General features: G+C 37.9%; 1 protein-coding gene across 6 annotated transcripts; it reads right to left on the bottom strand.

The window, feature by feature from the left end:
- Positions 1-4: 4 nt before the first annotated feature.
- Positions 5-25,536, bottom strand: LOC128253698 (crustacean hyperglycemic hormone). Of its 6 annotated transcripts, XR_008267477.1 has the most exons (5): positions 18,129-18,480; positions 16,365-16,642; positions 3,993-4,210; positions 1,350-2,697; positions 5-937 (listed from the first exon to the last, which is right to left on the bottom strand). XR_008267477.1 is itself a non-coding variant. In XM_052982307.1 (3 exons), the coding sequence occupies exons 1-3, from the start codon at positions 9,152-9,154 to the stop codon at positions 829-831; spliced, it is 375 nt and encodes a 124-aa protein (XP_052838267.1). In that variant the 5' UTR covers positions 9,155-9,512; the 3' UTR covers positions 5-828. The 6 variants fall into 6 exon arrangements, 2 of the variants coding, with proteins under 2 accessions (XP_052838267.1, XP_052838265.1); XR_008267478.1 differs by lacking the exons at positions 16,365-16,642; positions 18,129-18,480 and adding an exon at positions 25,440-25,536; XR_008267479.1 differs by lacking the exons at positions 16,365-16,642; positions 18,129-18,480 and adding an exon at positions 21,220-22,238.
- Positions 25,537-26,338: the final 802 nt, after the last annotated feature.

A 26,338-nucleotide genomic window follows, 5' to 3' on the forward strand; every position in this document is an offset into this window, starting at 1 on the left:
GGTCTCCTCTTGAAATATACAATCTTTATTTATACTTTACGACTAGATCCAAACAAGTTTAAATTAATTAATAGTTATGTAATCGTAGGGCATATGCAATAGTACACATAGAATCGAGTCGAATTATGCCTTGTGGGGTTTCTCGGATGTTTTTTTCCGTTCTATTGCCGGGGATGCAAATGTGGGGAGGTGTGGAACGTAAAATTTATTGCCGTAACAAGTTAACTTAAGCTTACGAAATAAAAGAAATGTACAAAATAGTTAGGCGTTATAAATATGTATGTATAGAAATCTTTAAAAGAAGACAAAAATAATTTATTTACATCAGACATTTTGATTCTTGTTCGTTCGTTCGTTTGTTCTCTTATTGTTTGTTGGCTTTCTCTTTTTTCAATTTGCTCTTGTGCCAAGAACTGAAAGAAATTAGCATAATTCTCGTAGTTACTAAAACTAAGAGCTCCACGAGACTGTTTAACGGATCGATGTGCATGACAGAGAATAATACAAAATAAATAAAAACCAATTTTCACTTTCCGATATGCGGTGCGGATAAGTAACGTGTAATAGCTTAGTAATTGTTTTCATCATTATTTTTTTTTCAACATTTTTGATCTGCTTTCTCTTGTAGCTTAGTCGTTAGTTTAGTTATTTCTTTAAGTGGTACACATTCCTCGGGTCGATCGTTTCCTGGTTGCCATTGTTCCGTGCCGTGTTCTGCCACAGTTATCATTAATACATAGTGTACTTTAGTTTATTTTAGTTTATAGTTTATAGAATTAAGTAGCTGCTCGTGCCAGTGACGGTTGCCAGAGCCCAGAAAATAGCAGTTTACTTTCGTCCCAGGGTATCGCGCCATTCGTTGTATTTGTCCATTTCCTCGTGTAGTTGAAGAGCCTCTATGCAGGCGTTGAAGAAGGGCGATCCAAAGCATTCTTGCCTGTTTTGAATAGATCGAATGGGGATTAGTAAAACTGATTTTAATTTACATTTTTGAATCAAGTTTGCTCAAAAACTGGAGCCAAAATGTCAAAAATTCCTTGCATATACAACAAAAATACTTAAACTTAATTTTATCCAAATTTTTCGTTTCAAAAAATTTGAGGAAAAATGTCAAAAGTGAATAATATAGTACCAAAAATGGTAGATTATAATTTTCAAAAATGATTTTTAATCAAGTTTGCTCAAAAAAGAAAAAGCAAACTGGTCAAAAATTCGTAATTATTTAAAAAGTACAAACACAATATTTATGCATATTTGGTTTGTGTGCTTGACTGAAAGCCAAAAAAAAAAGTTGCACAAAGTCAAAAATCAAATGTTAATAAAAAAAATTAAAATAAATAAAAACGTACCAAAACAAAAACGGTAAGCAGACGCTTTTAGTCGCGCCAAAAACGCGCGCAAATCGCCGGCTGCTGTATGTCTGTCTCTTTCACCTCCTCTATGGCGGTCTCTTTCTCTGGCGGCTGTCTGTCTCTTTCGCCGCCTCTATAGCGATCTCTTTCTGGGGTGTCTGGGTGTTTGGCGGCTCTGCGTCGCGCATTCGCATTCTAATTCTCATTTATCACAATTTTGATGCTCTCAAATAGCCAGCGAATGATTATCTTTTATTATTTTACATGGGGGCTTATAATCGTTATTGCCACATTTGTAATGCAGTCCTTTTTCGCGTGTTTTTACCAGGGGTTTTTGTTTGTGTCTTGCACAAATTGCGTTCTTGCGTTTTTTTTTTGTTTAACATTTAGTACGGGCGTTTACTGTAGTCGTAGTATGCGGGTAAATGTTAGGTTTAGCTTTAGATAGGTATATGTTATATTTCCTCTTTTCGCCAACAAATTTACGCTAATAGGGGTTTTATCTTTACAAAATAGCACAAAATTTTAAGTGTAATACATTTGCAAAATACTTTCGGTCTCGTGTGCGGTGTGTGTGTGTGTGTGTGTGTGTGTTTGTTGTGTGTGTGTTTACAATGAAGTAGCTCTATATATTTTTGCCCTTGCGGGAAAATCGTGTAAAACGTTAATTTTAAATGCTGCTTTTACAATAGAATACAAAAATAAAAGTAATAATTTTACATTACACGGATTAAATACAATGGATCTCGTTTTGTTTATTTTATATACACAACGCATAACGCAATAATAATAAAACAAGCTAAGAATACTTAAAAATAAATACTTCGGCTTCTATATGGGGGAGTTACGAGATCTGCAAAATCCGCATCATCATCATCATCAATCGCTATCTCTCACTCGCCCATCGATTATGTTACTTACAACAAACGCATAACGTTCTCAATAAATTAATAAAAATAATTCGTTTTTAAAAAAACACATATATAGTAAAAACTGTAAGGCATACAGTAATAAATAAGTACGAATTAAATTTGGGCGTTTTAATATTTTAGATTTCTTTGTTCTGGCTCTGCATTTGTGGTTGGATTAGTTAAATTCCCATTCTCCATTCCACATTCATTCGCAGCATATTTTCAACTGTGTGTGTGTGTGTGTGTGTGGTTGTGTGTGTGGTTGTGTGTGTGAGGGGGAGGGGAATTAGAGTTATGTTTGCGGGCCCATGTTGAAGGATATGGGCGAGCCATTCACTACTCTCAGAAAGTGCTGTAAGTTCGATATTTCCTCTTCGGGTATTAACAGCACTTTCAGGCATTCGCCAAACCATTTTGAATCAAAGCAGTCTTTCCTAAAATTAAACACGAAAATCATAATCAAACACAACGGTAATGGTAACTCAAAGTCGTTAAAGTGAAATACTAAATATGTTGGAAAATCAGGAAAATGAAGTCGTAAGCGGAAAGCGTAAACGAAAGCGGAAACGGAAGTGAACAAAGTAGTCTAGTGGTAAACGGGCTTGTGAAACGGATAGGGCGATCCATTGATCACTTTCAGATAGTGCTGCAGCTGCGAAATCTCTTCGTCGTCGATCAGCAGGACCTTAAGGCAGTCGCCGAAGGTCTCGTGGACGAAACAATTGGCCCTGCATCGAATAGACAAGAAACATAGATATAGGAGGTCGCACAGAGAAATTAATCAGAATGGTCAGTAAAGACATATTTTTAATATTGCAATAAAAATCCGAAATATTATTAACAAAGATATCTTTTTTAGTGCAATTCTCAGAAACCATTGAATTGTTTATAGATTTTTTGGAATTTTTTGCAATAACTAATCAAAACATTTAAGCTGAGTCAACTGGCATTAATATGTATCTATACAAATTATAAAATTTTAATTACAATTCTTTATAGCAAGTTCTGTAATTTAATCATGTCCACACGATTCATGGTAAATCCAAATATTTTATTTTGAATTAAATACTATTAGATAAACTAATTAAATATGTTAATAATTACATTATCAAGTTTTTAGTATATTTATTGATATTTTGAAAAACAATGTAACATTCAAATATTAAAATGTTTATTTTTACTGTGGGGTTTTTCTTTCTCTTAAAAAAAAATATTAAGGTTTAAAATTTTTTTCTTTTTTTTGGCGTTGGTTTTAATATTTGAAAATTTAATTAAAATTTATAACATATTTAACTTGAATAAAATGCATTTAAATCAAATTAAGTAAAATATTTGAATATTAAATCAAGTAGTATTGCATCCTTGAGATTTAATATTTGAAGCTTTAAAAAAATTCGAAGATCAAAGAAAGATATTATAACAACAAATCCAAATTGGCAGCGTGGTCGGCTGTCGTTTTTCTCTGTGCGTGAAAGTCAAGGGGAAAGTAGCTGTCTGGCTGGGCGAGGAAAGAGCCCATAAAACTTATAGAAATAAACGAAGGTCCCGCAAGAGCATTTCCCGAGACCCCCGGCATTTGTGTCAGGGTCTGCCAGCACTTAAGATCATAATTCGACCGAATTAGCATATTTTTGGCCTTGCCTTGAACGCTGTAAGGGAATCTCTCTGCTCCGGCGATGAGTTAGTTAGTACATCTCCTAAAAAATGAGATCCCCAAAATGAGACTTACTTGCATAATCGGTGTATACTCGTCTCGCGGAACAACTGATAGCAGTCCTCGCAGATGCGGTCCAGTCGGAAGAACATGGTCTTGTTGAAGATGCCCTTGCACTCCAGATCGAAGAAATTGCTGCGCTTCGACAGATTGTGGTTGTGTGGCAAGGCGGCGAAGATTGGTATCAAGACGAGAAACAGCACCACCGAGATCTTTATGTTGCGGGAACACATCTGCAAAGGAGTGAGAAACCGGAAATGCATGTAAAAATAGATGCCTATTTATAGGTGCGATCAATTAACTGCCTGGGCAGATGGCCAGTTCGTTCGTTAACTGGGTAAGCAGATATGGGCCAAGCCAAGCTGGGCATCGCTTTGGGCAAACTTGCCGCCAAAGGACAGGGGCAGGGGCAGGGGCAAGGGCAGGTTAGCCAGGTGGCAATCAAGCTGCCGCTGCCGCTGCTGCTGCCACTGCTGCTGCTGCCCCATCGTAGCAACTATATAAATAGACCTCGTCCGACAGAGCCGTCTGCCGCCTGGCTAAAAATAATCCCCCCCATCTCCGATCCCAATCCCCATCCCCATCCTCATTCTCATCCTCCGATCGTCTGCCCAAAGGTGCAATTGCAATTGCAGTTGCTGTCGTTGCCGTTGCCGTTGCCGCAGACGATCTTATCGCAGGAGAACTCTATAAATAGCAGCGGCGATTTCAATGTTTATAGCATTATTTGCCATCTGTCGGCGGGGCTTAATTTATGATGTAAGTTTGCCGCTTTGGCGGCTCAAAGGAGAGCCAATTTACGGGCGGACGGGCCCCCAAAAAACAATTGTATTTACTAATATCACACACAACCGTATTTGTTTACTTTGCATATTTTATCAATTTGCGCGCCCGCTCGGAAATTACAGCATATATATACAACATATCATATATACATCTGTGGCATTCCAAACTATTGAATAATTTGATTAAAAGTGCAAATTTTTCCATTGCGCGCTGTGCCAATTGTTTGTTTGCACATGACATGTGTGAAATTCTTTCGACCCCCGTCTGAAAAATTGAAATGCTGAATGAAAACCAAAGCAGACACAACGACGTCGACTATTTTGAGAGCGAACAACAAAAAAAGGAACAAGCGAATGAGTATCAACAAAATGAAAGTGAATTTGTTAAACAATTTTTGCGCTCTTGGGCCGATAATGATTTAAAGACATATATTGCTTTAACGAGTTTTTTGTTTCGGCTGTCGGATCTGACGATCTGTGCGTTCTAAGATCTTTAGCAAATTTAGCAAATTGATTTTTTATTGCCTTGTTGATGCCTTCAATTAAGTTGAGCACATTTTTTCGTTGATTTATGGCCGTTGTATGGGAATTCGTGAAATGGGAATGGGGCATTGGGGACTGCGAATGCGAATGGGATTTCTTAGAAAGTTCATCAGTCGCTAGCCAATGGCCTAGGCCGAAATATATGCATGTTTATACCAATGAATTGGCCGCCTATACAAGCGAATTTACGCCCCTAAAAGTATGCTCAAAAATGGTAATTAGTTGATTTAAATCGAAATTGTTGGAAAAATTAAGAATAAATTAAACAATTTAATGTTCGTTTTAATTTTCTTTTGAAATTTAGTTAGCTTATTTATTTTGTTGATTTATTTTTATTTTAAAAATATTTAAATTGTAAGAAATTTTGGGGAATACCAAAAAATATATAAGTCATTGCATCTGTTGTGCCATTTCATTGACTTAGATTATATAAAAATATGTTGTTGTTAATTTTTATAAGACTAAAACTTCGTTATTGAGATAAAACTTTTGATAAATTTTATTTTCTGACGAATTGTATTCATAATTGAAACAAACTTGAAAGAAATACGTGAATTTATTTCATCTGTCGTCATAGTTAATAGTAACAATATTTAACTGAGGAAATAAGCAAAATATTCATCATCGCTTTCATTTTTAAAATAAAATTAAAAATCATTTTTGAAATCTTTAGTAGTTGTCCGCAAGCAAATATTTAATATAGAATGTATCTAAATATATATAAATGAAAGCGTTTAGCCCATAGAAAATGATTGTGGTTAACCGCAACAATAATGTTTTTCTTAAGCTTATTTAAAGTTTAATGACTAGGAAAATATAAAATTAAAAATGATTAAAAGAATTTGATAAAAACCATTGGGTATTCCTGCTTCAAATACCCCCTACCAACCACCTAGTAACGTTTTCTTATTTGCGCAAAAAGTGTTATTGGCATCTGGATTTCCACCACGTGTGTTGGCGACACCGGACCACCGCATCGAAAAGTGCAAGTTGTGGCCGAATGGGGAGCCCAAGCCCAATGATGGCACATAGTATTCGTTTCGTTAGAGATCTCACAGCGATGTCCCAGTGCAAAGTGCAACAGCTTGCGGACGAGCGATTCGATTCGATTCGATTCGAGTTTCCCCGATGGATTCGGCTTTGGCTTAAGCATCAGCATCTGGTGATAATTGGCTTCGAGTTGCACGATTTATGGCATCATCGTTCGGTGCAGGCGGCTATTTTTAATGCTCTTTTTTTGCCGGCCGCATGAATGCCATAATTGATATGCGAAACGCGTCAAAGATAATGTAACATGGTCTCTTTTCAGGGGGGGGGGGGGGCACATTATGTTGAACAGGGCAAGGGAAAGTTGAAGGAGAAGTTGAATGAATTGATCCGTCGATCGAATGGCGTCATCATCGTAAAAAGGAGCCAACGAACGAAGTCGTCGTTCATATCGATCTTCGATCTGAATTACTTGTGTACATATATACCATATAGCATCTTCGATCATCATTATCATCGACATGTGCTGGCAATTTGTTTGCATTTTACTTTTGATTAACTGCCAATTGATTTTATTTGTCGGCCGGCACTTTGTATCAATTCAAGTCGCGAGCGTGTCGCACATACAAGTCATCCCATTATTCGAATTCCAGCCACTATCTATTTGTCCAAAGCTCTATATGCTATATACGTACGTATACGTATACGTATACGTATTTTTATTCTGTTTCGTACCACTGAATCATTGGAGCGAGTCGCACGCACGCCTCTCAATTGCCATCTTGCTAATGTTGTTGTTGATTGCCGTCTGATTGTACACTATTCAACTTTGATTTGATTGCTGTTTTCGCCGATGATTTTATTGCTGCCAGGCGACATTGAATGAAGTCATGAGCCAAAAATAATTATGTCAATTATGACAGAAAAACGGATTGTGAATTCTTTTTTGCGCAATAGTTTATAATTATTATTATGCTCAGGGAATAATTGGCCAAGGGGTATGCTTGATTGAAGATATCACAAACAACAATCAGGACTTAAATAGAAAACACGATTAACATAAATCTATTTATTACTAACTACTTAAAGATCTCCTGACTAAATATCTTGAAATGGTAATATTTATAATTTTTTAACCTTGAGTCCCTTAAATTATATATTTATAAATAGAAATCTGACTAAATGTCATTAAATGACAATATTTATCTTTGTTAAACCTTGAGTCTTTTAAATTAAATATTTATAAATATTAGAAGAGTTAAAAACTAGACTATTTGTCTAGTTAGTGTCCCAATTTCATTAATCAAATATATATTCTTTCCAATGAGAACCTAATAAATCAAAAGGCATTTCAAGGTCGACTCCCTATAGCTTGATCCCCTTTTTATAACGCCCACCCGGAGCTGTCACGAAATGCGCTATTAATAGAACACATGGCTGGTTCAAGTCCAGCAATTCCTTATCAGTTCCCTTTAATTTCGTCTCGGTATGTGGAAAATGTTATCTATATCACGATATATATCATCGGGCATTATGTGGATTACAAAGCGGCACTGAAGCGACTGCAAAACTGTGCATTCTATATGCCAGATATACCTGATTGCGATATGTGTGTGTACCAGTACTATAGTACTGCTACCATATATCTTAACGCTTGGCTACGCAAGCATGGCAAACCGAAAGCCAAAACATAAAACACAGGCCCCCTTCGGTTTTTGTGTTGCTCTTTTTTTCTGTTTGTTGTACATCGCAACTAAAAAGTGCTTAGCCACGCAAAAACAACACCACTAGTAGCGGACAAAAACAACAACGAAAAGCATATATATAAACGTTCATGGCGAGACTGCTTGGTACCAGCAACTATAGGCCAAACTGGCACAACGGCAAGCAAGTGTTGCCTGCGCCTGCGCGAATCACTAAATGCCGCTGTTAATTTGATGGACATGCCGGAGTCTCGTACTCGAGTCTCCTCTCCCCATCTGCAATTTGCATGATATGTGTCTTCGATTAATATTCATTTATTCATGAAATCTCTGGGGTATGCCAAACAGGAAAGGCCGAGTGGAAAACCAAATCTTGCAGCGGGTTGGCCGCTTGCAACCCGTGTGCACTGGAGAAAACGATTCCTAAATCTCTTTGAAATATCACCTAACACATTTCGCAAATCATCCGAATAAATATTCACTTGCATCGCATGATTATATCACATTCGTATTATATTTTGCTTAGATATATGAACAAATAGGAGGTGTGTTTACTGCAGAGATAAGATTAAGCTGTTGGTTTTCCTTGGTTTTTCATGAATATTAATTATTTAGAATTACGATGCATCAGTTTTTGGGTTTTTTAGAACTTGAGAAAGCTATTAATTGAAATTCTTAAAAGGTTTTGGCTTAGAACTGAACAAACAAACAAGTTATCAGCTTTAGGGGAAAAAGTAAACTTAATCCCAATTTTTATTTATTTTTTAAAAGCATTACAAATCTCTGTTTTAGACATTTTGTTAATACATTTTTAAATTTAATGCTGCAATGCATCAGTTAAAAATCTAAAAAAGAGATGTCTAAGATTTTGAAAATTGTAAGAGCAAGAGCAAGAGCAACAAACTTATCATTCTGCAATTAATTTATATAATTTTAAAGACATTTCCCACAGACACAAGCTGAACTCGTGCGCAGTGCAATAGACACACTTTTTGTGACAGTTGCGGGTTCTCTTGAATAATTCATTACTTGCAAACTTGCAAACGATTCATTGTGGGACCTGAGCTAATTCGGTTTAATTTTCGAGCAATTTTACATCCTCCCCACTCACAGTGACTGCCGCCAATGCAGCGATTCTATGGCTTCCATCCGCGGGCATGGCTCAGAGTCAATTGATCTGAATATATTTATATCCAATTGATATTATTGAGATTAATGGCGAATGGTCGTGTTTCGCAATAGATCTTTGGCGTCTGCCAAAAGGCAATTGGCCGCGCACTTCGAGTGCCGCTCGTTTTGGTTAAGTCTTGGATAAACAATCGCGATGTTTAGACAGCGATGACAAAAGTCAGTCGGCAAACAGCACGAGATATCCAAACCGAAAAAAAAGGCAAATAAAAACACAAATAAAAAAGAAAAGTAACACAGAAACGAGAACGACGCGCGAGCAATCAACTTTTGTTGGCAACACAAAAATAAAACTGAAGATCGCGAACGGCTGTTCAGGTTGCATGGCGATGGCGATGGCTATTGCTACCGCTTTGCTTATCAGGCGGGCCCACACAGATACACACGCACACACCGAAACGGAAAGAAGGCGACGACAGCGAGTCTGGCGCAGTCGGCGAAAAAGTATCTGAGTATCTGAGAGATCGTCGCTACGCTGCTGAAAAGAGAGCGAATAGCGGCGACTGGCTGTGGAACACTCAGGCGTATACGTGATGTGAATGCCTATCACTTGAGCCGCACAAAACAAGTGGAGTTGGCCGTTAAAAAAAAAAATCACTGGAGAGCTGCACTTGTCCTGGCACGCTCATAGAATATCTAATTACTATTATCAAACTAGTTTGGACCCGCCCAGGTTTTCCCCCTCTGTCTCCCCCTACCCTGTCGCATCCATTGGAAAAGTGAATTAATCAGCCATAAAACCAGTGAGACTGCTACTAAATTTTCCACCTTGCCCTGGGCGAGTGGAAACTTCAACCGATTATATCTGGTTAACAAAATGAATGACTAAGCGGTTCGAGTTAATTGTCATAAGTGAAGTAATTTCCGCCAGTTCTATGAATAAATTGCCCACAAGTAGTTTATTGTTTTTATAACGCCTTTAAGTGTAGATAATGAAGGCGTTTTAATAAACACATGGAATTCATTGCATACATTTGGGAGTTTTCAGGGAGCTATTTTTTTTTTTTTTTTTTTTATATATAAAAAGTGTCTATGTGGCAGCTTGAGCAGGTTGTAAATAATGGAGCTATTTCTGTAATTGCTTCATTATTCAGATTACAACAAAATATATGATCACTCTCAATGTTTTTTCTTCAATATTTGCAGTAATTTCTATCAAATTGCTTATTAAGCACTAAGCTCATATTGATTTTAACTAGTCTACATTTGTGTTGTTTGCATCGTTTTTCATCAAACACAAACAGCATCATTAATATTATTTTATCTTTAATTTTACTCACAAGAACCCTTATCTTTTTTTTAGCGTTACCTATTAATTTATTTTCTATACAAGACTATCAGTTTCTTTTTATAACTTATCTAATTTGTTATTATTTTTTATATGATTCCTTTTTCTAAAAACTCTTTCCTAAGAAAATACCCATTTTCATGACTATTTAACTAAACTTAGAAAGCTAACGAAATAATATTACTAATTAATAGAATTAACATTTTTTTATTTAATTTAAATTACACATTATGACTAAGGACCTGTATATTTATGCGGTTTATATCTTCAAGTTAACTTTTGTAATTTTATGAAAACATTAACAAGTTAAAGAATGTAGTTTATAAAACCTATAACAAAATTTAGCAGTGTATCAGATTTATTTAAGGAAATTAATAAAATTTCACATCCTCTAATTCCTATTTGCCATTGATCCTAATACATGAATTTTCATTTTGATCTTTATTTCTAATGTGTTTTGAATATTTCAAGCATTTTAGTGCCAACCCTTTAGCTAACGAATGGAATTTGAATAATATGTATATCCCGCATCACTCATACGCCATGTTGCACTGGCCCACCAATTAATCTGCCAGATCTGCAACCATTTTCTGTCTGCCGCTCCAACGTAATAGCTATCACATGCGATCGAGAAATGCAGCCGCTTGCCGCTGGCCATATTGTATTTGTATGTAGTATCTGCTGCTGCTGCTGACGTTGTCGCGCGATTTTGCCAGCCAGTTGGGCGACCGCCGACCATTTGGCACAAACAGACTGACAAACTCGGACTCACATAGATACTCGCACTCAGCAGCACTCACACACGACAATTGGCTTTTTATTAGTTTAATTGAAAGCAAAACAATTTAGCATGGCGAACTGGTTTCAGCTCGTTTTCCAAATGCATGCCAAATTATCATACTCGACTCGAAGGGGGTTTGTTTTTTGTTTTTTCTTTATTTTTCGTATTTTTGTTTTTTTGTATTCGCAACGAGGCGGCCAATTTTGAGCCAAAGTTTGAGTTGGAATCTGTATCTTGTATCCGAATGTGAGGCAGATGTTGGGGCAGCGGCGCACAGAAGCGTGTCACACGTTTCGCTCTCACAAATATTTACTTATATGCATTGAATTCGTGTATAAATAAACAAGTCCATTGAGGAAATTATTTGCAAAATATTCTGAGAGGGGGGGGGGGGGGGGGGGGGGGGGGGGGGGAGAGGGGAAAATAAAAGTGCAAAAATGTGCAAGCTGATCGCCTTTTTGCTGATTGTGCCAATTTTGCAGTGTTTTTGTTGCTGGTGGCGGCGCGCTGAGCGCTTTGTTTTAAATAAAATCGTAAAGCTTATAAATCACATAATTAAGTTTTGCCCCTTCGAATCGGACTCGATCGGAGTGTTATGGCTACGTGAATCGTATTAATGAAACGTAACCCAGCGGGTGTTGAGCTCTCGATAGGGCCATTACGCCCCGCAGCTGGACGTCTCATCTGAAAAATCGGAATCTGAAAAGGAGGGAAAGCGGTAAGGGGATCACCGATCACCGGTCGACAATCATGAGGATGATGATGATGATGATGATGATGATGATGATGATGATGATGATGGCAAGGTGTGGTTTATTTTCGGTCGCCGGCGATCGCGAAATACGCGGAATCCTCACTCGATCAGAATCACACTTAAGCTGATTAAAAGTAAACGCCTCTTTAAGTCACAATCAAGGGGTTTAAGTTGGAAATAGAATATAGAAGTGAAAGCGTTTGAAAGTCTCAAGAATTAACAATCAGGGGGCTTAACATAAAAGGAACATATTAAAATTAAGGTGTTTTAAATTAAAAGAATTATTAAATTGCGGGGATTGACAATCAAGGAAGATTTTAAAGCGCTTAACTTGGGAAATATGACATACAAATAAAAGTGCTGGGAAAGCTCGGACGAAAGTTAACTGTCAAAAATAAATTTAAGCGGATCATCTCGGAAAGAGAAAACATTGTTAGTCCCATAAATTATATTATGATGGCAAGCAAAAGTGTTTGAGATTGTGACTGTATCTACTTAAAACTTTTTAATAAGAAGTTAGGGTTTTCAAAATTTTTTTTAAATATAAGTATAATCAAGCCTCCAAAATAATTCTCTGATCAGCTTTATTGAGACATAATGTAAACTTAATAAACTAAATTTAATTTCAAAATAATATATGCATAAAAAGAATCTTTTTTTGTCATTATTAAGCCCAAATTTATTTCAAATTTTGTTTCGCGTATTAGTGTGATGCCAATTTCGCTAAACGTGGCGGCAATTAACAGAACGAAAATACACCCCAAAATATTTGAAATATTCCAAAGTGACGACCTATATTTGAGATTTTTCTTAAAATTTTGGCAAATACAAGTGTTCACAATAACCATGCCGCGAATGTCAAGTCGCGGCAGCCAAAACGGAAATGAGTCATTGGCAAAGTGCGAGGCAATCACGATCAAACAAACCAATTACAATGAGCGGCCATTGAACGATCGGGTGTGAATAAAAACGTAAAAAAAGAAGCAGCAGATAGCAACAGCAGTATAAGTTGGCTATAACCAATAAGTGCACTGCCTGACACACAGATAAAGCGTGCTTTCCAAGAATGCGAGAAGTGCCCTAAACGGAGTGATGCACATCAAAAAATGAAGGACTAAATACATCTCATATTTTGTGAATGTAAGTGATCGAATGATCTAACTTGTATTTTGTATCAAAAATAGATTACTTATATACAAGGATCTCTCCAACATTTATTTATATTTAAAGAAAGAGCACTTCTGTCACCCAAAGAAAAACATGGCAAAGTCAAATATGTTTACTTTGAAATACATATTTACGGTACTGATTTAGCCCCGAGAGGTGTTTTGTTTAAATCAAAGGGTTTCAATTTCATTGTTATTTTTAAGTATGACAAAACTTAGAATTAAAAAAAAAAAATGGAAATCTACAATTTTCCTATTGAAAACTATTTGAAAAACAATGTTACATTCATTTACATTATTTACTATGCCGTATTTCTCTGGGTGAAATTTCAAAAGTTGAAATACAATGGTTATTAAACTGGTCTCTGTAAATGCAACTTTGATATTATTTTTCCGGTGTGAAAATCGTTTGGTTTTTTTATTTTGGGTTTTTTTTACATTCCATTCGGGTGCTTGGCTTGGTTTTTCCATTGGCCAATTCTCTTGGTCTAATAAGGTCACCTACAACTCCAAGCCGCCGCAACAACTATTCCGATCGCAATTGCAATTGCAATTGCAATTGTCGTACGGCCAAGGACGGAAGAAATGTGCGCGAGGAGATCGGGCGAGTCGAGTTGACGTCAATTAAATTGGCTAAATGCCTGAAACTAGTTTTAGCCCGCTCCCCAAGTCGATTACATGACACAAAATCAATCATTAACATTTGTATATCGCAGACATAGACGTATGTGGTACGTATTTGGTAACCTGTCGTTGGTCTCCAACTTTTTAACTTCGACGGGCCCCCGTTTTCAGCCGCCTTTGTATTTATTGTATTTCACTGATGTTATGGTTTTTGTTTTTGTTTTTGTTTTTATTGCTGTTGTTGTTTTGGCTGCCGCTGTTATTGTTGTTATTGTTTATCGTGAAGTTTTAATGACGTTCTGTCAATTTGTTGTTTAATTTTCATGGCTTATTACAGCATTTCATTTGCCTGCTGACATAAGAACCCATTAATAATTTAACGATCAGATCATTTATTAATAACAGCAACAGCGGCAGCGCCAACTAATTGATAATGATTATATGTGGAGATATGTGGATTTTATGGCTGGTTAGGAGTTAGCGGGGCATGGCCATAAAAGGCGAAAATTAATTTTATTTGCAGACAAGCCATAAAACTTGGCGGTTGCATCAGCCAATTTCAATGTGAATTGCGGGTCATGATTAAGACCAATTTCCAAGCACAGCAGCTCCTATACTCCAAATTCTTTGAATTACTTTTGAGTCATTGGTGGTGAAGATAAATATAGCAATAAGACAAGACATCACGAGATGAATAAATGATAAGGTTGCGTTGAAAGAGTGTAAGTGGTTTTTGATATCACTTGTAAGAGCTGTGACTAAGTGTGTTAATGGTGATTTTTTCCCAATGGGATTCTCTTTTTTCTTATTTCCTTAATGGTGTCTTCTAAATAACTTTTTGTTTATAAATATAAATTCCTTAATATAGCTTTGCGTAGCAAGAAACCCAGTTAAGTCCCACATAAATAAACAATCGAAGAGGCAAACAAACTAACCGCCAGCAACAGAGTTTTGGGGCATTGAACTGCAAGAAATAAGCCAAACGACAAGTCGGGAACAGTTGGCAGATGTTATAAGGCGCACAAACATACAATTATACGCAAGCATCGCTAAGTGTATGTATATACTTGTACTCGTATTCGCATGCATGCTAAAAGCATATGCATATTGTATATTGTATGATATATGGGCAATGACTGTGGCGCAGGAGAAGCGGTCTCTTGAGTTGCCAACATCAAAGTCGCGTATCTGCGAAATACATTTGTATCTGGACTCTGGTCGTGGTATCTCCTGCCACACATTAACCCCGAAGAGAGGCGCACACGCCTCCATTTGAGTGCGCCGCAATTGCTTTTCAATTAGCCAGAGTTGCGGAGGAGGATCTGTGGGATCTGTGAGATATCTGGGATGCGACTGAGGTGGCGCGTGGCTGTGATTTATCGCAGAATTCAATTAGAGCCACTTCAGACTCTGGCCAGCCGCAAAAGGCGAAGGTCAGCCCATTGACCGTTGACCACTAAAATGTGAGGTAAAGGAGAAAAATTGCGATTTTAATAGAGCTTTATTAAAAAGAGATGAAATTCGAACCATTTAACTGAAAATTGGCAATAAAACTTGATTCTAAATAAATTATTTTTCCCTTTAGTTTTTTGTGCACTTATAATCCTATGAAAAAAAATGGTTTTAAGATATTATTTTTAAGTGGATATAAAAAATCTATTAATTTAACAAATAATCCAGTTTCCTAAACGATGCACTAAATAAATTAAAAAATTAAAATTGCTTACAATAAATATTGGCAACAAAAAAGTTAATGACTACTTTAATCAGCAAATTTCTTAAGCAATGTGTTTTTCTTATAATTTCTAATGAAACTTGAATCATTAAAAAATGGATTTTCTTAAAAAAAAAATTGAGCTAAAAAATACATCGAATAGGGATTAAAGATTAATTTGCATTCGAGGCCAAACGTTTTTACTATAAGTAGGTTTAACTATTCTATTAAGTTGAAATCTTAAGACCAGATTTCCGGACTTAAGATTTCAATTTGCTTTGTAACGGGAAAAAAAGTCGGCTTAAGAAAGTCTTAACGTTTCCAAGAATTCTTTATACGATTATCTATGTCTGGACTATGATCTCTTGCAGTACCAATTGTAAAATCGATTCTTTGATTTGCCAGCCCGTCAGACTTGTCAATTGACCTGAATGTCTCCATTCAATTTTCCCTTCAATTGGGAGCTGCTGTTGCAGCTCAATTTTTCCACTTGCTGTCCGATTCTGCACTTTAACTTAAACTTTAACAAGAACCGCCAACAGTCATCGGCTGCTGTGAGGAAAGCCACTTCGTCATGGTGCTCATCATCCGCCATTTGGATCATGATCTCCGCAGGCGATCGAGAGTCTTTTCAAGTTCATTAACATGACACGCTCCCATCAGCAGCGATTCCATTCCCCCTTCCCCTCTCCATGCTGTTCCTGAACTTGAAAAGTGCACTTCCCCTCCACCATCGAGCCACGCCCCCCATTCGAAGGAAGGCCCTTTGTTGGGACAACATGTTGTTTGTATTAAGTACTATATATATAGAGTGTTGATGTCAATTCTTATGGCCCGACCAGATTAATACTCACATTTAGTGACAGCTTCTTCATAGCGAACGATTTGTGTCTGTTGCTGTTTCTGTTGTTTGTTGGTTTGTTTGCTCTCTTTTTGTTTTGAGAGAAAGAAGTCGTTTGTTTGCGTTTCTAATTATTGTATAATGTCGAAACAAAATGTTTGCTTAAGTACTTTTGTTTGCTGTTTAAGTACTTGGTGTAACACAGTTTGGTTTTATTGTTTGCCTTATTCAGGTTTCCTAGTTTTTAAGTTGTTTGGCCGCAGTTGTTTTTTGCTTTTATTTGTGGACTATCTAAAATTGAAATAAATACGTTAGCTCTGCTTTCCCACGAACTTGGATTTGTTTTCTTCGATTGACAGCGTCTAATTCGATTTTAATCACTCTTCTGTTTGTCTTATGCAATTCGGTTTAGTGATGGCAGCTTAAGCAAAAGATTGACAGCAATCACCAATCAAAGTTTGACAACTAAATTTGCCTTTAAAAAATATATATTTTTTTCGTGCAAATATTCCTTATAAGTCCATATGTAAACTGGCATGATCGCTGATTGTCATTTATTGTTATTAATGTTGCTGCTGCCGCTGTCGTTGATTAAAATCATTTATATGCATCGGAGATGAACGGGTTGCCGCTGCAGCAGCAAAAACGGCAGCAAAATCAGCAGCAGGGCCCAAGTTGCTACTGCTGATGTTGATTTATTTAGCCGGTCCGAGTCCGAGTCTGAGTCCGAGTCCGATCGCTTCGCTGGCTGCATTTAAAATGTCGGAAGTGTTTGCACGCAAAAAATAAATACAGCCACATATAAAACACACATCATACCAGAAAATATGTGTGTTGTGTTGTGTTGTGCTGCGTTGTGTTTCTCAGCATAAATAAAATATATATTTCCTGTTGCACACGCACTATTAAAGCTATGGCAGCAATAGACGCCGGCGATTAAATGCGAGATTTCGAGGAAATAATTCCCCAGTCAGCAGTCGGCAGTCAGCAGTCGGCATTTAGCAGTCAGCAGGGCCTTAAATTTCGAGCTCCGAATGCCAGTCCCTAGGGATTGGGATTGTATGGGTGTATGCGTCCATGCGTCCATACGTCCACTTATGACATCATCGCCGGATCAATATCGGTCGAATATCAACGAAAGTTGTTCTGGTCGCTTGACAACACCAACACCACATACCCCCACATACACCACACAAAAAACACACAGAATGAAATGAACAAAAAAGGCTGACCAGCATGAAAAGAAGCAATAACCAAAAGAAACTCAGATTGCTGTTGCTGGTGTTGCTGTTGCTGCTGCTGCTGCAAGGTGGCAACATCATGCGAAAAGGGCAACAAGGCAGTGGTGATATGATGGCCATAACCAGCAGGTAGTTTTAGTTACCCGCTTCTCAGTCTTCTGGCAATTCGGTCAACTGACGCAGACAATGATTACAGATTACAGTTTACAGATTACAGAATACGGATTGCAGACACAATTGGTATTTGGTATTGGACATTGGAGGTTGGGTAAGAAAAAACAAAGCATGCCCTGCATTTACAAACGCATTAAGCTTATAATTGTTGTTTAATGTTTCCTCTTTTTTTTTTTTTGGTTGGTTGGTTGGTTGGTTGGTCCACCAGTACTTTTCCACATTCGATCGGGATTTGTGCCATTTGTGATTTTTTTTATTTTCGCTTAATTTCGCTTGATGTTAATTGCTGCCAATCTTGAAAGCTGCTCCAAGTTCGAGTTGTATGTTTTTTTGTTTATAATTAAACGTTTAACGTTTATTACATTTTCGTAATTCTGTTTGTTGCTTTCGGGCGATGGAAACTTTGCGTTTCGTTCGATTTTTAGTGCTGGGCACCGACCGGCACGAGATTGCGGGGTTACAGGTTATAGGTTGCGGTTTGCACCGGGTTGCAGGTGACCTTTGCCAAGCGATTTTTCAGGGCTTTTCACTCGCGCGCTTGCGTTTGGTAAGACTGTAAAGACACTTGTTGGCTTGGTGTCTTTTTTTTTTTTTTCGGGCACACACTTTTTGCTTTAATATTCTTCGATATATGGAAACAGAAAAACCGAAACCGGAGTATCTCAACTTGGCTGCGATGCTTACTTGTTGCTTCGCGTTTAAGGACTACGTCGCAACTCGGCGGTAACATTGTATTTTAAGTGAGCGGACCGCTGCGCAGTCGGCGTCTCTGTAGGCGGCGTCGTCGGCAGCGCTCTCGCAGCGCCTGAGACTGTATCTGTATCTGTATTTGTATCTGTATCCGTATCTGTGTGGCGTGCTGCTCTTGGGCGATCCAACTTGTTGCCGCAACATGTTGCCGCAACACGGCGATCTCATAGATACAGAGACTCTCTTTCTTCTCGCTTTTCTCTCTCTATCTCTATATCTCTCCCTCATTTTAAGCCACTTGTTTTCGCCGGTCTAACTGTTCTTGGGTCTGTAGGGTTTCCCCGTTTTATATATAATACCTTATTGCTAATCAATGCAATTATCAATAGCGGTAATTGCAGAGCAATCTCTATTGTTTTGCGCGGGAATGGGAAAATCGTCGGCCAAAGATCTCATGTAAGCGATGACGAGGCTTTTTTACCAACAAGCCGGAACTACCACTATGCGAGCATGGCCTAAAAATAGGTCCTGAGAGCATAGTTTTCATACCTCTTGAGCAGGGTTAAATGCATCTTTTAAATTAAGACTTCATTGAAAATATTTAAAAGGGAATTCTTCAAAAATAGACCTCAATTTAAAACTAATATAATAGTTCAAAAAAAAAAATTTTTTACGACAATAAAAAAATTAATAACTCTTCAAAAATTGCTGTCATTTTAAGTTTCGTAAAAATATTTTACAAGTTTTACATTGTATAATACTTTTGTTTAGAACTTTAATCTTTTATTTCAAATCGGATAGAATATTGGCTCAAAAACATGCTTTAAGTTCACTAGAAAAATTGGTTTCAATTCATATTGTAAGTAAACATATAATAGTTGCTCTTAAGGGATCTGAATTTTTTAAGCAACTTGAAATTTACTTACAAATACTCACTCTGAGACCTTAGAGAACAGAATCCCCCAAGAGTGGTGTTAATCAATTTGATAATATTAAGCTGCCTTGTTAAAGTTGCGTAGATCGACGCTGCGTCACTTGTCTGCCCATTGCGATTGCACTTTTTGTTGATTAATCTTATTAGACGCAATTCATCATGCAGGCGTACCTTTTCACCCCGCTGGACATTCCCAGTCCCACAATTGTTGTTATTAAACAGAACCGAATACAATTAATGACCAATTTTGGTCATTGCCGTATCGGGTGGGATATTGCAGCACAATTAGCATAAATCGATATGAGGTTTTGGGGTCAGAGGGGTACTTTACACATATTTATTCTGGATGACTCAGTTTACCTAGATGAACTGGAATTTAAACAAATGGAAAAAAACCGATCAATGGAAAAATATTATCCAACGGCGTTCTGTGACAGTTTACAGTCTCTTATATAACAGCATTAGAAGTTTTCGTTTATATTATGATGATCATTCTTGGTAAGGGAAGGTCATTAAAGAAGTTGCCTATCGGGTTTCGCAATTAAAGTGTAATTGAGTGTTATTGTTCAACTATTAATAGAGTAAACTATATAGATTGGTGTCTTTCAATGCTCCGAATAGTATGCAATATGAAATGTCACATAAATTAAGATGATAAGTAATGACTCTATTAAAAGCTATTAAAATAAATATGGATATATATTTAATATAAATAATGATACATTTACGGAAAAGTCATTAATAAAAGCATTTAAATTAACAGATATCAAGAAATGTTGTATGTACTGGCAAAGCCTAGAACGAACTCCAAATAATTTATACAGATTAAATATAATGAATAAATAAACGGATTTTACGGATTTAGCTTAATTAAATAATCAAATACAATTTTACATAAGTAATTTAATACAACAATTTCATTCAACAGATATTAAAAAAGATTTTATTAAACAGATTAAAGAGTTTCCCACACGCAAGAGCTGATCAATTGGGATGTGAATATATAGGCGCTGTGGCAAAGCGACACTTTACTCGCACACACAAACGAACATAATGGGGCACCCATTACAGATTTAAATAACGGAACCGGAAATTGCCTTAAGAGAATCTTGACTTACATATAAATGTAAGTACCTACTTACTTGGGCTCTAGCTGAAGCAAAGCCGAATTTATGATAAGTAAAAATATATTTTTCCCAAAAGCGTCACTCACTTAAACTACTGACCTTGTAACAATTTCTTTTTACACGAATTTGTACCCCTTATTTAAGACATTTAATTTAGTCGGAAACGTAATGCAGGGCCAGGGACAGGGACGCAGACTATTTACGAATTCACTGTACTTGGTCGCCCCAGTGTTATTAACCTCCAAGTGGGCCAGACCCGCCTTCCGAACAAAAGCTGAACTTGTAAAAAGGGTGTGACACCGCTAAATGCGAATGCAAACAATCAACAAACGAACAAATTCGCGAATGTCGATCACAATTCACTGTGCGAAAACTCCATTGAAACCGCGAGGATGGTCCTGTCTTTAAGATGGCTTTGAAATCATTATTTCTCAATACTCTAATAAACTGCGAGGACTCCATTCATTATGATTGTTTTAAAAATCATTATTTTCACAGCTATTTAAGAATAGTATTATATATTAATAGTTTTAGGATAAAATAACCAGCTCAACAATTTGTATTGGAAGTTTAAAAAGGTCTTGAAATCGCTTTGAAAAAACAATAAAATTTTAAAGTCGAACCTCTGGATTAATTCACTCGAACCCAATTTTTCAGAGTGTTGGAATGCGAAATGGTATTTTAGCTGGTCTTTGGTCTTACCTTAGGCGCTTGATTCGGGTTTGGTGCGGGGTTTTCTGTGGACTTGGCCACCCAAACTTTCGGATGTTTATCGCTGATATTCTGGTGGGTTCTGCGGGGATCTTAGGATTTTGAGGGGGGCTTGGGAATTGAAGTTGTTGTGGGGCACAAACAAGTTTGTTTACTTCCCTTTTTTTTGTTCGACGCGAACTTTTTTATGCCCGCAGCGATTCTCTGGTACTCGAGTTTATCGCCATTTTGTGTGGATTTTGGTTAGGTCTTTGTGTTTGTTGGGTGTCCGCTGATAACGCGTCACAGGGGGCGTCATAAGGGGGCGTGCCCAGAGCGAACTTTTTGATTGCTGCTGCTTCCACTTCATTCGCTCCACACTCCGTCGCTCCCCTTTCGCATTTTCTTACGGTTCACACGCGACACTCTCTGCTTTCTGCTTTCCACTCTCCACTCTCACTCTCTTTCGCCCACCGATTCGTATTCGTGCGTGGTGAAAGAGCAAAGCAAAACTGGCGATAATCGCAGCAATGAATGGAAATGAATGTGAATTGTCGCTTGTTTGTTTGTTTGTTTGTTGTTGCTGTTGTTGTTGTTGTTGCTGGCGGTAACTGATCTACACGCACTGGAAAGAGAGCTGGCGCACTCCCACACTCTCGCTTCCTCCCTCTCACTCTCTTTTAGTGACATTCAGTGCCAGGAGGAACTTGCACACTCACACACACGCACAGGGGGTATCTTTGTAAATATATTTCCACATAATTGACACTCCACATCGATGTTACAATTACAACTGCACTGCGAACTTGCAACGTCAGCGCAATTTCACGTTCGCACTGATTACTCACACATGCATACTATCTGTATTTGCGTATTTATTTAGCTCACATATGTATATATTTTAGCTTAAAATATTTGCTTATCTGCTGGATAGCTATATCTATAGCTACAGCCAAGGCAACGTACGCGATCGCGACACAAGGATTTTCCGGCAAAACCAAAGTGAAAAGAAAAACCCCAAACGGCATGAGAAGCGAAAGCAGACTAACTGCAAACATGAAATGTCAAAATGCTGGGGACCGTTCTGCCATGCACACCATCACACACACACGCACACCAGACCACACGAACATCATGTGAGGGGACGAGGGTGGAGCGAAAAGTTTGCCAAAAGTTACACAGCCGAAAGTTATTCTGCGAAAAGTTAACGGCCGAAAGTAACTATGCCAAGAGCTACACTGTCAAAATTCACACCGACTTAGTTAGGACGTGGTTTTTAATATTTTCTGTCCCAATTTGCAATATTTCTTTAAAATGTTAACGATATTTGATAATATGTAATTATATGAATAATTTGTCCAAATTATATTATAAGATTTTTAATCCAAATAAATCCTTAGTGGTTTAATACCTCTTAAACTGGTTTTTCTGGGATAAAAATATATCGCAGCATTCTTTCAGGAGCCTCTGTAAGTGATTACAAACCACTAGTAATTATGTCAATTGTTTGTAACAGTTTAAAAATAATTGAATTGAAAACTCTAAGATCACCCCTTGCTGGATATATGGAACGCTTATTGCTCGAAAGAGCACGCATGTGCCAGCGGTTTGATTCGCTTTTCGTTTCGTTTTCGAGTGTGTGTGTGTTTGTGAGACAATTCGGCCCCAAATCTTGCCCACCCACCCCACTGTCCCACCACCCCTCGATCACCCGCTCTACCCCTGGAAAGAGAAGACAAGCGCCTCTAAGGGGTCTTTAGACGAACAAAGGAAGTGGCTCGAGGGTGATAAGTCTACATGCATATCCATATCCATATTCACAGCTACTTCCAGCGGAGAGTCATGGTCGTTGTTTATCGGGTTATCGGGGTAATTGGCCCCCATTCGCCTGCATTCGCTGCCAAATCGACGCCCCTGTCCACTGACTTTAGCTTACCGTGTCACAAACGCACACATGCGCACGTTCGCTAATTGAAATTGAAGCATGTAACTGTAAGTCGGGCTCTCGCAAGGAAAACGTGAGCATAAGCCGCTCTCGATCTTTCAGTGGAGAGCGGCTCCTCCCACCTTGGAAAGAGCAAAAGAAGAATGGTTGGGAAGTTCGAGTTCGAGTTGCCTGGAAATGCGATGTAAGGAGTGTGTAAAAAGTTTGCGGCGCAAATTATTGCCCATTTCCGTTCTGTCCCACTGTCTCTTCGTCTGTCTGTCTGTTTCTCCGGCTTTTTGTCTTTCCGTCCGTTTTACCCAGCACCCGCAGAAGCTAATAAATTAGAATCAATTACAGACAAACTTCGAACCACGCACTTTTGAATTCTATAAGCTCGAAATTTGCTTTTGACTTTTTATTCCAGAATTCAGAAAACTAAAGTAAATTGTATATATTTCCATTAACAAATAAAACATAAAATAACTTGGGTAAAAAAAAATTGAAAACTTAACAATAAAATTAATTTAAATAAAATTAAATAAGAGCTTAATGTGGGTAAGTGTTTATATATTAGATTGAAAATATACGCTTCTCAATTTTTTTATAATTGAAATATTTTTGTTAAATTTAATAAACCATTGGATAGTATAGTTTTAGGTATTCTTAACAGTAAATCCTATTCAAAAGCTGCAATTACTAACTATTTATTTTAAACCGTGTTTTTAAAATCAAATAATAAAGATAAGGCCTCTAAATCGAATCGAAGTTTTGTTTTTAATGGTAGTTGGACTGTAAAAATAGCTGCGATTGAAAGCAGTATGGACACACAATGTAGGCTTGTTAACAACTAGATTTATGAGCATTCTGCGCTCACGCCTGGCCCTCGGCTCATATATCATGCATTTCTTATATTTATTGCATATTCAAGTTTTGCATGCAATTAAAATATTACGTATACGTCAGCGGAGTGTCAACAAACTGGTAATGTGGCACAAGTGTGATTCAATAAGCCGGGTAGAGGGTGTTGTGGCCCCCAGATGCGATCAGAATTTAGTACGTGTCTGGGGTCTGGGGAGTTACATATGTGGCCTGGACAAGGTTATATAACCACCCACAAATCGCACAGCCATAAGACATATGAAATAAGAAACGCTGCACCGCCGGACCGAGTTGACTTGACTTGACTTTGACCGGTCGGTCAATTTAGCTGCAGTTGAGCGGGCTAATTGCCGCTTTCAGATCTAAATGAGCGGCGCACACGCAAATGATGGAATATAAACACGGCTACGGGCACTTGAGCGGCACAGGCACACATTGCAAGGAAATGCCGCCAGCCGGGCAGGCAGGCAAAAGATTTTAAGATTTGAAGATCCGAGATTCCAAATTCGCGACTCGGGGGCACTTTCTCAGAGCCTCGCAAAGGTCAAAGCGAAAACGATCTGCAGATGTATCTCGGTTCGTGACTCTGACTCGTGATGGGCACTTAGGAAATCCAGATATAACCGATGCCATTTAGAGAGACGCGCCGCAACATAAATAGCAATTCCAAAGCCAAACAATTTTCAATTGCCAAATGCCCGCGACGCGATGGCTTTTCCTCTCGCTCACTCGATGTGCCGCCAACGCCGCCAAACTCGTTTCCACTGTAATTGAAACTAGATCTATTTTTAGATCCAGTCCCCAGCCAGACGCCAGCTCAGAAAATATTGCCAGAGCCGCCAATCGACCACAAGCGATCAATCGATCGATGGGTTTATGTGTCTCATTGGGTTTTGAGACCCACGCAGAACAAGAGTGTGATATTTGCTAGGATAGTTGAACAGCTATCCCCATTACACTAACAGTGTAAAAACTATAAACCTATCATTAAAGTTTCTATTTTGAGACTAAGGCTCGCCTGGCAAATAAATTTGGGTTTTTTTTTTAATTTAATGGCACAAAACATTAAGGAGATTTAGCAATGCCACAACAGCAGTATCATAACACTTAAAAAAATACATAAAAATAGGCTTTGCAAACTCTACTTTTATTAACAAACTTAATTTTATAATAATTTTTTTTTAGCTCTAATTTCCAGAGTTATGAAAACTATTTCCCCATTTTTCAGTTCATTTGTCAAAGGACTTTATATTGAAAGCGTTCAACTGGGTTTTTTAGTTCAGACAGATTCCCTCAACAAGCTGATATTCCGAAATTGTAAACCGTTCAGCTTAATAGTTTACAAAGAATCAGCTAGATTTATTTTAATTCTAGTTTTTTTTAAATCCCTTCTTGAGGCTTACGACGATCTTAATTCCGTACTCACCATTCTGAGGGCCCTTTCGTTGGGTTGACGGATTAGCGGAATGAATTGACTATGGATTCTCCGACGAGACTAGCACAAAACTCTGTCGATGCCAAAATGTTTGCGAAACTTCTGGCCAAGTGGCTTTTATACGCCGCTCGCATCCAGCGGATGCGGATGCAAGGGCTTGGGGTTGGTGGTTCGGCTTAGTGGTGGTGGTGGTGGTAGTGGTGGTGCCGATGGTTTTGCATAATGCGCGGTTAGTATTGGCTGATTACAAAGAGCCCCGAGACAACTCAAACTGAAGTCAAGCCAAGAAGAGCGTATAAATTATACGATTGTGGCCCCTTCAGAATGTCTGTTCTGGTCATATGATTATGATTACGTTGATTAAAACGCGCTCTTATCGCCACTTGGTCCGCTGCTGTGTGTTAATGTGTGTTGTCCCATGCCGAGTGCTGTGTCCTCCTTCTCCGGCGTTTTAGCATCCCATATTTCGCATCCGCCCCGTGCGCCCGCCCAATTGCAATTGCTCATACGCCGCGTTGGCGACAGGACAGTCCGCAAGTGCCGCCTCTCAATTTGCCAACAAAGGGACATCGTTAGGCAAACGGATGATGGATTCATTATGCACATCGATATGCGCTTATTGAAGTCTCAAGGCTATGGGTTAATGTGTAACCCTTTCCCTTTCCTTTTCCCTTTTCTTTTCCATTTTTCTTTCTTTCTAAGGGCTAAGATACTTAAAGCTCTTTCTGTTAACCACCATATGGAACACCACGTATTTAGCTACTAAATTTATGGATGGTAATTTAATATTAAATATAGTATTAAACCAACTAATGTGTCTTTAACAGTGAAAACTATTTAAGCAAACCTAAAGTACAAAAACCATAAAGCAACTACTTGTATCTATGTAG

The sequence above is a fragment of the Drosophila gunungcola genome (assembly GCF_025200985.1).
Source record: "Drosophila gunungcola strain Sukarami chromosome 2R unlocalized genomic scaffold, Dgunungcola_SK_2 000004F, whole genome shotgun sequence".
Lineage (NCBI taxonomy): Eukaryota > Metazoa > Arthropoda > Insecta > Diptera > Drosophilidae > Drosophila > Drosophila gunungcola.